The 15,807-nt window shown below is 34.9% G+C and overlaps 1 protein-coding gene across 1 annotated transcript; it reads left to right on the top strand.

Moving 5' to 3' along the window:
- Positions 1 to 444: 444 nt before the first annotated feature.
- Positions 445 to 2,026, top strand: LOC109192177 (basic 7S globulin-like). The gene has a single exon (XM_019342760.1). The coding sequence runs from the start codon at positions 579 to 581 to the stop codon at positions 1,770 to 1,772; it is 1,194 nt and encodes a 397-aa protein (XP_019198305.1). The 5' UTR covers positions 445 to 578; the 3' UTR covers positions 1,773 to 2,026.
- Positions 2,027 to 15,807: the final 13,781 nt, after the last annotated feature.

Genomic DNA, 15,807 nt, shown 5'->3' with positions numbered 1-15,807 from the left:
TACAAGAAAGAGGAATTTCACACTTCACAAGTTGAAAGTAAAGAGAGATCAATATTGACATTATTGAATTGTCCCTAAATTTAACACCAATTTGACGGAATAACAAATGAAGGACTAAATTGAGCGAAACACAAAAGTCTGGGACGATATTAGGTCACCAAAGTCGTTTAGGACGAAATTGAGAAAAACCACTATAGTCGAGGACGATTTTGGGTATTAACTCATTTTTATATTAAGCACACCACTATATTATAAAAATCTCTCACCTCAGTTGTGTTGATGGTAGACTTTAAGCGGTAGAGACCTGTGATGTTCATATCACTTATCAGTTTTAAATATCATCGGGAAAGAATGGCATATCCGGATATAGATGGAATCTAGTCAGCATTGGCCTTATCCACACGTTCCTTTTTATTTTTTAGTTTTTTTGAAAGGACACGTTCCTTTTTATTGTTCGTCTTTAATTTATATTTATTGGCCGTGGCGCCCCTCCGCAGACCGTAGTAAGCAGACTGTTCCAAACAACCCTACCTTGCTTTTCTTCTTTCCCTTCTCTCTGGTTTAGCTTCCAATCTTCCATGGCTTACAATCCGAGCCTTCTTTCACTCTTTTCACTCGTTTTCTTGGCTACTATTTCTCTTGCTCAGAGACCCTTTTTCCCACGGGCCATTGTTATTCCGGTTTCCAAAGATTTCCCCACTTCACAATATGTTGCTCAGCTTCAGATGGGCTATAATCTTGCTCCTTTGAAACTGGTTGTCGATGTCGGTGGTCCGTTTCTCTGGGCTGATTGGGCTTCTTCGTCTCAGGGCTCCATCCCCTGTGGCTCTCTCAAGTGCTCCATGGCTAACCCCAAAGGATGCACCAGTAACGAGATCTGCGAGCTTCAATTCGAAAATCCCGTCTCGAAAATGGCCGGATCTGGGGTTTTGAAGGAAGACACCATAGCTGTGGAGCTCATAGATGAGCCCAACGCAGGTTCTTTTCTCTCTCATGTTCCTAATTTCTTGTTTTCGTTTGTCCCGAGTTTCTTGTTCCAAGGCCTGGGTAATGGCGTGAACGGGGTGTTGGGGCTTGGGAATTCTAGGATTTCGTTGCCGTCTCAGCTTGCAAACACTTTTGGTATTCCTAGAAAATTTGCTGTCTGTTTGTCCTCTTCTAATGGTGCCATAATCTCCGGTGACACTACCTATGATGTTTCGAGATCTATGATGTACACCCCTTTGATCTCCCCCCAAAATGGCACCACACAGGAGTACTACATCAACGTGAAATCAATCAAAATTAATGACAGGAAATTGCCCCTCAACACATCCTTGTTGGTCTTGGATCAAGAAGTTGAGGGAGGGACAAGAATCAGCACAGTGGTTCCCTACACAACCTTAAAGACCACAATCTACCACCCATTTCTGGACTCCTATTTGGAATCTGCTGCTTCCATGGGGCTCAGCAGGGTGGACCCTGTGGCACCATTTGAGGTTTGCTTTAGTGGTGTTGGGTCAGATGTTCCAAAGGTGGAGTTTGTGTTGCAGAGTGAGATGGTGAAATGGAGGATGAATTCAATGGTGAAAGTGGGTGATGGGGTGATGTGTTTGGGGTTCTTGGATGGTGGGTTGGGGCAAGGGGCTTCAGTTGTGATTGGAGGGTACCAATTGGAGGATAATCTTTTGGAGTTCAATTTGGGCACTTCTATGCTTGGTTTCACTTCTTTAATGGCAGGCACAAGTTGTTCTCACTTCACAAGATTCTCTATGGAGAGAGATTCAGCTTGATTGCTGGCCAATTTTGGAGAGATATCCCTTGTACAGGTGGATGGATGGATGTAAAATTCCTGTTTTTGTTACATTTGAGAGTCTAATTTCTATGTTTAACTGTTGACTAATATCATGCTTGTGATTGCCCTTTTTGTTACATTTGAGAGTCTAATTTCTATGTATGAGATAAATAGATGAATGTAGAATAAGTCTAAACTCCTCTATGGTTCCTTGTTTTATAATATCTTTGCCTTGAAGTTTTGTTATTGTAAGTTCGTTCTATCATCTCATTTTGAATGATAGCATATTGCAGTTGTTATATTGCATCAAGCAAGCAAAATACATTTATTTCAATTGATAGTTCGTTCAAGGCTTATAAAATTTGGTTATTTAATACCAAATTTTTGTAATTTTTAACAATTACTATATTCAGTTATTTATTTAAATGAAAGTAAAGTTCATCCAAATGCACAAATCACAATTACTTTGAATAACTATCCCACAAATAATATTGCCCCTATTTCATAATTGGAACAATCTCTGTGAGCTGAGTAGTTCGAGAGGTAACTACTTCGAATGGTACCTTTTCGAAAGATATCTAGAAGGTTTGAAAGTGAGTAGTTCGAGAGTTAACTACTCGGAATGGTACCTTTCAAAAGGTACCCGGAAGGTAATGGTACCTTTCGAAAAGTACCTGGAAGGTTACGCGGGCGCATCTTAAGTGTTCAATGAAATGATAAACTACATTGTTTGGTTGGAGGGAATAGCAATTCCCCTCGATTCATTGAATTGCAATTCAATGAATTCATCCCTACAATGACAAGGGAAAAGGAAGGAAATGACATATTTGTCCTTGAATGCTATTATTAATAATATTACACAAGGGTATTTTAGTTTTTATATCACTTTTCTCATTTTCATTATTCTTCCCTACCAAACAATGTAATTATAATTCCTACTTTATTCCCACCTTATTATTTTTCTACCGAATTACAATTATTTTCTCCTTTAATCCAAGGCCCTGTAAGTGTAGTACTAACGCACTTAAGTGTTAAAATGACGCAACTTAAATTTTAAAAATACGCACATTAAATTTTACAATCATGCACCTTAAGTTTTCAACAATACGCAAATTACCATAATGCCACCACATTTTTTTTTAAATTTATCTTATTATGGATTGTTGATTTTGACAAGATCACTGACTATGATTAATGTGCATGCTTCACCTAGCTTTCGCATCTGATCCATTATATATATATGAACTAATGCACATAAAAAAAAAAAAAATCGACTCCCTAATCAAGCAAGTATAATAAAAATGAAGAAAAGAAGACCAAGATTCAAAGCACGGCAGCGACAGTGTAGTGATTATCTCTAAAGTTGGCAGATCTCTTGTGTACTCTGTCATTTGGCCCTATGTTGAACCACTGAATTACCATGATTTACATCCTCTCACATGCTTCGTCAGGCTGGAGTGTGGGAGGCCCTTGGGCCTTGGGTTGAGATTCAATCTTTTGGAAGAAGTATAATAAAAATGAAAATAATAAGGATTGTTTTATTAACTAATAAAAAAATCTAGAGAAAATGGTCAAATAAGCTCCTAAACTTTACCCCAAAAGTCAAGTAGGCCCCTAAACTTTAAAAAAGTGCAATTAAATCCTTAAACATGTCAAATTGAGTCAATGAAATCCATAAATCGATAAATGACTTGTTATTACAGGTTATTTCAATTCCAACGACCGCGATGAATTCCGACAATCGGCGAAAAATTCTGGCGACTGTCGAGGACAAAGTTGTCGCCGGTCGCCGGAATTGAAATGACCTTTAATAACAGGTCATTTATCAATTTTTGGGCTTCATTGACCCAATTTGACATGTTTAAGGGTTTAATTGCATTTTCTTAAAATTATGGGGCTTAATTGACTTTTGGAGTAAAGTTTAGCGACTTATTTGACCATTTTCTCACAAATCTACTAATCTAGTTTTATAGTGTCACGATTGTCATTCATAATTATCTCTTAAAATAACTATTAATTCCTGCATAATTCTATCTTAAACTTCTTGTATGTCTTAATACACTACGTGTATACGTCACCCTTACTTTTATATTGGAGATGACAATATACAATGCTCAATGCCTAGATGTGCAACTTCTTTTTTTCTAATTATTTTTCCCATTTTTTAGTGTCTTTGAAGCACACTATTTTTACTCTGCAAAGGTCCATGAAAGTTGCTTTCTGGTTTAAAGCTTCGACGATGATGCCAACTTGCCAACTCAGTCCAAACCCCAACAAAATGCAGAGGAAATATCAATTTTGTCCCTAAAATAGCAAAATTTAACAAAAGCTTGCCATGTTTTTTAAAAAATCATTTAAATTGTCGGTGATATAATCAATTATTGGAGGTTACCGATTGGCGGGTTATTTTTTGTTCACTGTTGACTAATATATGATTGTGATTGCCCTACTATGCATTTTTGTATCATTTTAGATTCTAATTTCTATGTACAAGATAAATACATCAAAAGTTGATTTCAATTCCGCAACTTTTGAGGTCATCTCACTTTTGATACATAATTTTAATTTTAGTGCCTAATTTTATTACTTTTATCAGTTTTGGTTCTTCCGACCAAATTGACGGTAAAATGTTACTAGATTTTATATTTTAGGAGCAAAATCGACATCTCAATGAAAGATGTTCAATATCTAAACAAAAGAAAAATCATATTAAGAGAAAAAGAAGGGTTTAGTAATCGTCGACGCTATAAATTCTATATATTTATGTTTAGTTTCTATCCGTCTTTCTCATTATTCTCATTGATCAAACACCTATATATATAATTTTACAATGATTTTGTTTAGATATTGAAGATGTTTCATTGGGATAACAATTTTATCAGTAAAAATATAAAATTCGGCAACATTTCGCAGTCAATTTGGTCAAAAGGATCAAAACTGATAAAAATAATAAAGTTAGCACCAAAATTGAAAATTTTTAAAGTTGTGCACCAAAACTGATAGAACCTAAAAATTCGTGGGACCAAAAGGGTAATTAATTCATACATCAATTAGCAACTCATCCGAGTTGATCAGACAATTGACTTCGTACCCACAAGGTTCTAAGTTCAACTCTCTATGGGATTTACACATTAGACTTCTTGGTCTGAACCGGTCACTATGGGCTACCTAAGCTAGTTCATCTCCTTATAGTCTTTTACCAGTTAGATTTACAAAGAAGACTTCATTTAGGTCAGATAGCAACTGTGAGCTTTTTGCAATATAATTCAAAGATAAATAGATTAATGTAGTATGTTTAAACTCCTCTATTGTTAGAGCATCTCCAACATATCTTTGTAGAGGTTTCAATTTTTTTTTTTTTTTTTTGGCACATGGAGGGAGAGGGGAGAAAAAAAGAAAGAAAAGAAGAGAAAAAGAAAAGAAAAGAAAACACGAGTTTCAGAAGAAAAAGAAAAGTAAAATAAGTTATTTATGTGTCAACTGGGCGCACTTAGGGCTGAGCAAACGGTCGGTCAGTTATATAACCGATCGAAAAATTAAAAAATCGATTGCGATTTTTGACCGCTATAACCGACCGAAACCGACCAAAGATAATACTATAACCGACCATTAGTTTCGGTCGGTTTTCGATCGGTAACCGAAAAATCAAAATTTGACAAATTATTCAATAGTTTATACTTATATATACAAGTCTCTAAAAATCAAATACCAAAATATCTCAAGCTTTGGGAGTAGATTCTCAGTAAAAAGAGATTTCAGACTCAAAGCATGAAATATTTAAAATAGATTAAGATTCATGAAGCTATACCTAAGCAAGGTGGGTGACAGAGAATGCATTCTGGATTTCTGGAAAGATTGAGAATGATACAAATCATTTTAATATGGAGTCAGATAAGTATAAACATAACCCAAGGAAAATGTCAAACAATATGATTCTTCATGCATAAATACATGCATTTAAAGTTTAAACGCATTTTTCAAAAAAAAAAAAAAGAAAAGTTTACACGCATTAGTTTTGTCATGCTAGTAATTATGAAGTATTTTTCTCTTTTACTGCAAAGTAGTTTGCTTCTTTCCAAAAATGGCACAAATGCTTGCTATACAATGACTGGTCTACACCCATAAACTGTTTGTTTTGGCTAATTGCTTAACACAATAAATTGTTTCATAACATAGAAGTACAAGCAATTAGAATTTAACACAGTACAATTGATCTCTTGAATACCTAGGGGTTTAAAACAACAATCCATAGTGACACGATATTCTTTTTTCTTTTTTCATAATGGTATTAGTTAATGATAGCCAGTAATTTTCTTTCTTGTTTTCAGATAACGTGATCTGAGCAGAGTGTAAGAGGTTTAACATAGTTACATAGATGTTTTTATACGGAAGCTAGCTAAGTGAAAGAAGGTTTAACATAGATGTTCTCCAAAAATAAAATACCAAAGCTCCAAATATTTAAACTTATATATATAGTCGGTTATCGGTCACCGATCGATAACCGAAAATCTATAACCGCAAAATAATCGAAAAACCGAATAATCGAATTTTTTAAGATCAATAACCGAAACCGACCAAAAACCGACTTTTTCGGTCGGTTCGGTTATCGGTTATCGATTATCGGTCAGTTAACCGATATTTTGCTCACCCCTAGGCATGGTTGCAGTAGGCGCTAGGCGCTAGTCAGGCGGCCGGGCAGCGCCTAGGCGGATTCTAGGCGGCGCTAGGCGGACACCAAAATTTTTTTTTAAAAAATAGTGACAGACTTGTAGTTCGACAATTTTAATGAGGTTGTTTTCAACGTTCACTCAAATAACACATCTAAATAAATGAAATAATGATAATTTATAAGTCATAATAATATTAAAATCAATAATTAATGAAAGACGACATCGGTCAAAATCAAACAAAATTGGTCAAAAACGATCAAAATTAGACGAAATCGGTCGACTCGGCTGAGTTGGCCGAATTGACCAACTTGACTGAGTTGGCCGAGTTTGGCCGCCCAGGCCGCCTAGACGGCCGGCCGAGTTTTGGCCGCCTTTAAGCTAAAACTCTAAGGCTCGGTGCCGCCTAGCGCCTAGGCGCCTAGGCGGCCGAGTTTTGCAACCTTGCCCCTAGGCGCACTTGGTGTGCCTAACGCGCACCAGGCAAGAATTTCTTTTTTATCTTTTTTCTTTTTGCAAGGCCCAAAAAAAACCAATATTACTGCAAATATAAAATTCTCTCTCCCCTACACCTCACCTTATCTTTCTTCCACCCAAATCAAAAAAAAATTTTCTAAAAAAGGTCTCTTGGGGTTGCTCTTACTGATTTTATAATATCTTTGACTTAAAGTTTTGTTATTTTAAGTTCTATCTCATTTTATTTTGAACAATAGCATATTGCAATTGTTTATATTGCACCAAGCAATTGATATGTGGTCATTTTAGGCTAATAAACTTTGACAATTTAATATCAAAATTTTGTATTTTTGACAATTATTATCAATTATTTATTTAAATCAAAGTAAAATTCATCCAAATGCACAATTACTTTATTTGAGAATAACATGCATTAGCACAAATATCAAGGCTCTGTTTGGCAAACCTAGCTGAAAAGCTATAAGCTAGGAGCTGATAGCTGAAAAGGAGCTGAAAGTTGAAAAGCTATAAGCTCGGAGCTGAAAATTGAAGAGCTGTTAAGCTAGCTGTTATGATTGAAAGTGTTTGGTAAAATTAGCTTTTTGATAAGCTGATAAATGTAAAAAGACTAAAAAGGACATCTTTATAAAATTTAAATTAATTTGTTTACATATTAAAATTTAACATTTCGTCTTCCAAAAAAAGTAAACACTTTTTAAAATAAAACTATTAGCATGATCATGATCTAGCATCCCATAATGAAGTAGCAATATTGTTGCGAATCTCCTTCATCTCCATAGAGGTGTGACTTAAATTTTCTTTGATGGAGGTATTACTACTTGAATTTGAGATATTAGAGGTGTGACTTAAATTTTCGTTGACGGCTCTTGTTCAATTTGAGATTGAAGCCATATTGCTAATTTTAAAATAACATTAATAATAATAATAATAATAATAATAACAACAACAACAACAACAACAACAACAACAACAACAACAACAACAACAACAACAACAACAACAACAACAATAATAATAATAATAATAATAATAATAATAATAATAATAATAATAATAATCTATCATTATAATAAAGCACTAAGTTTCTACCTAAAACATCTTCCCGCCTAAAGAATTCGGCGTCGTTTTAATGATAGATAACACAATCAGTCTAATTAATTGTGTTCACATTGCCTTACGCTTTTCAATGTGATACTGCCGGCTAAGATTGTCAATTACCAATGTAATTACACTTTTAATAATGAAAGACTTCTAATTACATTGAGAAACTAACCTATAATCTACATTTATTTACATATATATATATATATATATATATATATATATATATATATATATATATATATATATATATATATATATATAGAAAATTTCAATTTTGGTCCACAGACTATTGGGGTTGTGTTAATTGCAACACTTGACTTTCAAAAATGTTAATTTAGTACTTTGACTATGCAATTTCTATCAATTTTGGTCACGCCGGCCAAATTGCCGGCCAAATCTCACCGGAAAAATTTAATGAGTCAAATACTGAGGGTATTTTAGTCATTTTACACAACACACCTTTCTTCTCCGATGAGCTTCTCCCTCATTTCCGGCCATTTCCGGTGAGAAATTGATAATTTTCTTGCATTCCATCCCCTCCTATTGCCACAAGATCTGACCCACTTCTTCATTCACACACACAATCTGAATTGAAATTGCTCAATTTATCATCCTACTACTCATCTTCCTTAGCGTAAAAATCAGTATTCCATTGATGGTATCCGCCTCTGAGATTTCTTGATTGCTCAATTTATCATCCTACTACCCATCCCCTCCTGGGTTTCTTGATTTCTTGAAATTCCGGCTTGTCGGCGGCGAAATTGCGATCGTATATGCGCTTGTGGCCACAGGGTCGGCAGTCTTCGTCGACGATGACGCCAACGGGGTCGAATCGGACGGTCCTCTTCACCCCATTGTTCATCCTGGGAGTTTTGTTGAGACACAACCACGACGTGGACAGAGGCGGCGGCTTGGGGTCCTCCAGCGACAGTTTAACGGCGGGTTTGGGCTTCAACAGAGAGGCATTGCTCACTTCACTTAGAACATATGCAAATTTGCCTCTACAGGCATATAAAAACAAACAGGGGGCTCATTTTGAAGAACATAAAGTGGAAGAGGGGATCGTATAATTAACGAAGAAGTTGTTCATCGCCGGAAATGGAGAAACTCATCGGAGAAGAAAGGGGTGTTGTGTAAAATGACTAAAATACCCTCGTTATTTGACCCATTAAATTTTTCCGGTGAGATTTGGCCGGCAATTTGACCGGCGTGACCAAAATTGATAGAAATTGCATAGTCAAAGTACTAAATTAACATTTTTGAAAGTCAAGTGTTGCAATTAACACAACCCCAATAGTCAGTGGATCAAAATTGAAATTTAATATATATATATATATATATATATATATATATATATATATATATATATATATATATATATAGATAGATAGATATATACAGATATACACATACATAAAATGCTTCGAAAAAACAATCTCTTTAATGTATTCTTGGGTCTTCAAACGTTTCCAACAAGATTCATAGTTCCAAGACAATATTCAAAATTGGAGAACAAATTTCAGCCTCTATATAAAGCTCCTTCATATCAATATTCACCCCCAAGTTCACCATCTCCCCGGTTTGAACCACCCGCAAATTAGAAACGAAGAACCAAAATCTGTGCGAAGATACCATGCCATCTATGCATATTGCTGTTGAAGAGGAACAACACAGTTGCTTGAAGATTAAGGTGAGGCTTAGAATTGAGAACACCTGCACATTTGTTAAATCTTTGTATACACACACTTAGCACAATGCTGTGAGTTTTAGAAGTGAAATAGTAACTGACAGTTACATGCTTATGGCTTAGGCATCAGACGGTAGTATTCATCATTTGCCTTTTTGTTTAGTTATTTTCATATACAAAGATTATTTCATCAGATGGAAACCAGTGAGACAGTTGTAATTTTCAATGCAAATACACACAACTAACCTATATTGTTGCTATGAAAATATATGACAAAAAGTGGTATGCATATATAAATATATAAGATTTTATTTACAAGCATGAATCACAAAAAGTTTTCAGTTGCAAGCAAGCAAGATGGATAATGCAGTACAAACAGTCTTGAAGAGGCATAAGGGATTTCACAATTTGGTAAGCATACTTGATTTTACCCTAACAAAAAAGTTTCTGTTTTGGCTAAATATTATACAGAGAAAATTTCAATTTTGGTCACATGACTATAGGGGCATTGTTAATTTCAACACCTGACTTTTAAAAGTGTCAATTTAGTACCTTGACTATGTAATTTTTGTCAATTTTGGTCACTCCGGCCAAATTGATGGTCAAATTTGGCCAAAAAAAATTAATCCAACATTTAGTCTATAAAGGATCAAAAGACAATTTTGCCCCTCAGATTATAGACTAAATGTTTCATTAATTTTTTCCAGTCAAATTTGACCGTCAATTCAGCCGGAATGACCAAAATTGACAAATATTACATAGTCAAGGTACTAAATTGACACTTTTGAAAGTCAGGTGCTAAAATTAACAACACCCCTATAGTCATGTGATCAAAATTGAAATTTTCTCATATTATACAATTTTTGCAGGTTGGTGATTTTTATGTTCCGGGGTTTAGGGTTCATGGTTTAGGTTGGTGATTTTTAATTCCATTAGAATAAGTTACTGAGTAACATTTACCTGTGTTGCTCTGGATACCATAGCGAACTCTCATTTTTTAACCCAATATCCTATTACTTCAAAGACACACATCCTGTATATAATAAAAGAACGTTATATAATTGAATAAAATGCATAGTTGAATGAAAGGCATAATTAATCATGTAAATTGCACATGTGCAAGGCAATATAGTTTTTTCGATTTTATATAGTAAATAGTAAATACAGAAACAGTACGTCGATTTTGATGAAAAGAAGAATGCTTTCCAGCCATCTATGTGATGTTTTGCTGTGGGTAGTCCTTACTAGACATTTCGTTCTAATCCTACTGGACATTGGTAACTTTATTCTGTTAAGTTCATGAACTTTTTTTGGGGTGCATGCATCATTGTTTGAAAAACATTCTTCTTTTCATCAAAATTGACAGATTAGAAGTTAAGTTGCAGTTTTTGAATCTCATACTTTAGATAAGTCATTTTACCCCATGATTAATCAAACGACTCTTCATTAAGAAGCTGTGAGAAAAACATTTGTGTTAAGAGGTAAAACAGTCTAAAAGAACTAAAAATTTATAAACACTTATATTTAAGAGCTAAAACGGACTAAAAGAAGATAACAAACACGAAAAGCTTCTAACTGACAATTTTGGATGTTATAGAAAGCTTTTGAAACTCAAACTTACTATTTACAGGTTCAATCTTATATTAAAAACCAGGAATCTTATATTTATCTAATATTAAAATATAGAATGTTTCAGAAAAAAAGTCTGATGGAGTATGATAACAAACATAGATGCCACACAAAAGCACTTCTATATACTGAACAGTTAATAAAAAACAAAACCCTTCAATCAAAATTTTAAGCCTAAAAAATATTACACTTAAAAAAAGGAAAATAAACTTTGTTGTAGGTTTCTGACATTCCAAAGGAATTGGAGTCATTAATTGGAATGCCAATGATATTTAAGATATCACTGAAAATGAGCTAAATGAAGGGAGCCAATCCAGCATATACTGTGACTAGGATTTTAAGGTATGAGATATTAATATCTACTTACTGTTCCAAAATTAAGGACAAACAAGAAAAAGATTTAATCTCGAAAATGATTGATGAGGATGAAGAGGAGGAAGAGGAATCTGATCAGGTAATTTTATTTACTTCACTATTTTTTAGTCTTTATGTGAGATTTTAAATTTTAATCATTTTTTTCTATTTATAGGAAGCTTCAAATGGGGAAAATGAAGTGAACAGCCCTAATAGTGTCTAGCAGTCCCAAATGGCAGAGAGTGAAACTGCAGAAGCTTCTGTTGTGAAGAGATCCCTGTTGGACCAGTTTTCTTCTTCCAACAAGCTTAAGAAGGCCAAGGCTGTGACTGCTCACTAAATGGTTCCTAAGTTCTTAATATTTGATATATTTCAGTAGACAATTGTCCACCTTTGTGTGGTTGTTTTAATTTTTGGATGTTTTTTTGGGGAACCATCAATCATTATAATAAAGCAGCGTCAAGAGTTAGTAATCCAAAGGGTTTAAAAATACTTATCTGTGATGAAAATGTAAAATCTAAAAATACGACTACAAATGTCGTATATAAAGAAGTTTTCAATAATGTCTAATAAATTGGAAATTTGTCTCTACCCTATTTGTTTTTTATATAATACTATATATTCTTTTCAATAATGTCTAATAAATTGGAAATTTGTCTCTACCCTATTTGTTTTTTATATAATACTATATATTCTATTATTTATATATATGGCCGTGCATCGCACGGGTGCAACTACTAGTAATAATAATAATAATAATAATAAGCTAAAGTTTCAACATAATTGTTTAGTAGGAAACAAGACTAAGGAAGGGATTGACGTGAAAGTTGGGATAGGGGAAGAGAAAGGGTTTTAATTCATAAGGTTAAAACATGTCATTACTTTAAAATAATAAGGGTAAAGATGGAAAAAAAGTTAGGAAGCTAGGAGCTTATTTTAAGCTAGGAGCTTGTTTTGGGAACATTACCAAACAGAACTTATAGCTTATTAGTAGCTTAAAATAAGCTATAAGCTCCTAGCTTAGCGTTGCCAAACAGAGCCCAAATGGCCATATCTCATCACCGTAGCTTTCCATCTAACTATGTTCGGTTTTCTAGCGTAACTGCCCCATATATCATTAGGATCGTATAAGAATATGTATTTCTATAATATAAAAAAAAAAAACAAAAAAAAAAGGTGAAATAATCACATTCATACATCTAGATTAATTAATGGTTGGAAAACATAGAGAAAAAAAATAAAAGAAACATTGTAGTAGGATTTTAGTAATTATTACAAACCTATGTTGTATATGAACTGTGACAAGCTTAAGAATACATCTTATGATAATTAAGAGTGCATTCAAGTTTGTTTGCATGGTAAGGTGTGTTCAGAACAAGTGTAAATTAGATTTTGATGATACCAAAAGACTTTTGAAATTATAGTCCCTAATTCGTTATACTCTTCTAAATTTAGGAATATTTAATTTGTTTTCTTTCAATTTGAATAGTTCCGAGGAATTCGAATTGTAACACGAAGAGTTACATTTCGAGCAGTAAACTTAGCTCTCAAACAAGGAGTCCAAGAAGACGAGGACCAACGAAGAGTAGATGAATCAGAAGACCGAAAGGTTACAATGGCTGAAGAGTGGAAGGGCCAACCTTACCAAGCAGTGGGATTCAAAGAGTTAACTTAGAGAATAGTTAACTTATTCGAGTAGTTGGAATGACTATTCGATAATAATCTCTGAAAGATTACAAAAGGGTATGATACAAAGTGTTAACGCGAAAGGTAAGAGTTGATCTCTCGGATCTACTGTTCGAGACATTCTTTGAACGAACAGTTCGAGACATTCTCTGAACGAACAGTTCGAGACCTTAAAAGTCAGAAACTTTATGCAAAATATTACCGAGGAAATTGGAGTCCTAGGTACACATACCAATGAGGATTTTCCTTAAAAGCCTAGACAAAAGGTGCAGTACTAAGAGTAAAGTGCAGCAAGTGAGGGCGTGTCAAATGGCTAGAAAATCTGAAATAAAGTAACCTTTCGTAATATCCACTGATCATTACCCAAGAGTTAAGAGACGTTTGAAATTTATCTCCCTCCAACAGATTTATTTCAAATAGTCTCATAAATACCTTCAATCAAGACTGAAGAAGGTGTTGGTCTTATTATTGAAAAATATAAAGTGATTCAAAGCAGTCTATGAGCTAGAAAACTAACCAGCAAGAGAAGAGAAGAGAAGCTAAAAATTCCAGATCAAGCTCAGACTTTGGGCAACGAGATGTGAGGATTCAAGTTCCAAGTGTACAACAAGTTGGAGGAATCAACAATCTGTGTTGAAAAATTGTATCTCTACTTGGTGAAGTAGAAAGATGCGGAGTAACAAGATGTGACCTGTGAAAAACTGAGAAACTTGAGGCCGACTTTGTGTTCAAGGCTCAAGTGTTCATTTGTACTAAGGAGTTTAGTGCAATCCTCCAAAATGAGTTTTTAAAAAACAGTGGACTAGGCTGGTTGATAGTCAAACCACTAAAACTCTCTCTCTCTCTCTCTCTCTCTCTCTCTATATATATATATATATATATATATATATATATATATATATATATATATATATATATATATATATATATATATATATATATAGAGAGAGAGAGAGAGAGAGAGAGAGAGAGAGTTAATTACCAAAATGGTCCCTTGACTATTGCGAAATTACTGATTTGGTCCTCGATTATCATTCTTACTCAATTAAGTCCTTAACTATGTAAACTTTACTCAGTTTAGTCCTCTAGTACTAACACTGTGAAGTCTCCGTTAGTTTTGAGGACAATGTGTTGGGTAATATGGTTGAAAATTCCCAAAAATAATAATAATCCTACGGAAAGATTAATATTATATGGGAAAACAGAAAAACTGGGAAGGAAAAGGTTGAGTGTTTGGGTATAGGTTTAGCACGAGTTCGAACACAAGGTTCTTTTCCTTAAAACCTTATTTGCTACCTTCCACAAGTGCTAGGAGCGTTGTAGCCTAGGTTTCCCAGGATAAAACGTGCTACGATTCCTTGTTTAAGCACCTAAACAAGGAACCCGGCAAACAAAGCAAAGCTTAGAACACTGGTTGGCTAAAAGAAGAGAGTAGAAGCAGAGTTTTGAGATGAAAAGCTAATGGAATTCCTTGTTGTTTCTCACTGTGTGTAAAATGCTACTGCTCTACCTCTCTTTATATAGGGATGTTGGAGTAATAGCATTCAACATGGCCATTAAATTGGTGTTAAAACCAATTGTGTAACACCTGTAACGGTCACCACTAAGTAGGATTAAACTCAGAATTAAAAATTAGAATTAAAACAGTATTAATTCCGTAACAGATGAGTTTAATCTGTACAACAGGCTGAACTTTCGAGTTTCAGACCGTTGGCCTGGGGTGCAGGTTCACACGAGAGCACACGGACCAGGCAACACGAGAGTACAACTCTCGTGCGCACTGTGGTGCAACCCGAGAGTGCACTACTCTCGTGGTCACAGATGCACGAGAGTTGTGCTCTCGGTGCACCACAACCACCTCTCGTGCTACACATGAGTGTAGGTGCTCTCGGTTCGATTTTGACCGAACCAAGTGGCTATATCAGATGGAAAATGATACCGAAGTTAGGCATAACTTAGCCCGCAACATTCGTGCCTGCAGGTGCCGGCGCACGCGAGCATCAAGCCTCTTCGATATCCTCTAGTTGGATTTTGATTTGCCCCCCCCCCCCCCCCCCCCCCCCCGCGCGAGAGAGCCTCTATGCTATACAATTCTACAAACTTGAAAAGAGCTCATGTATATAAGGGGGGCAAATCTTGTTTCCAAACCAATGTGGGACAAAGTCCTACATTTTCTCTTCATTTTCCAACTTAAATGGGTCTACTTTGAGAATCAATATCTCATTCACCCATTATCCGTTTTGAGCGTACAATATATCAATCTCTTCGTCTTACTACGAAGAACCCGAATCCACTTTGACCCGACCTAAATCAGAAGTGGACCCCACTGATAATTGTACCACAAAATAGCCACTTAATATGCCATTTTATGCCATTTTAAGCTAATTTTTCCAACAATCCCCCACATGAATGAAAATTGATTTTCGGGG

The sequence above is a fragment of the Ipomoea nil genome, unplaced genomic scaffold (genome assembly GCF_001879475.1).
Source record: "Ipomoea nil cultivar Tokyo-kokei standard unplaced genomic scaffold, Asagao_1.1 scaffold1769, whole genome shotgun sequence".
Lineage (NCBI taxonomy): Eukaryota > Viridiplantae > Streptophyta > Magnoliopsida > Solanales > Convolvulaceae > Ipomoea > Ipomoea nil.
The sequence above is the reverse complement of the archived record's forward strand: the minus strand, read 5'-3'. Positions and strand labels throughout refer to the sequence as shown.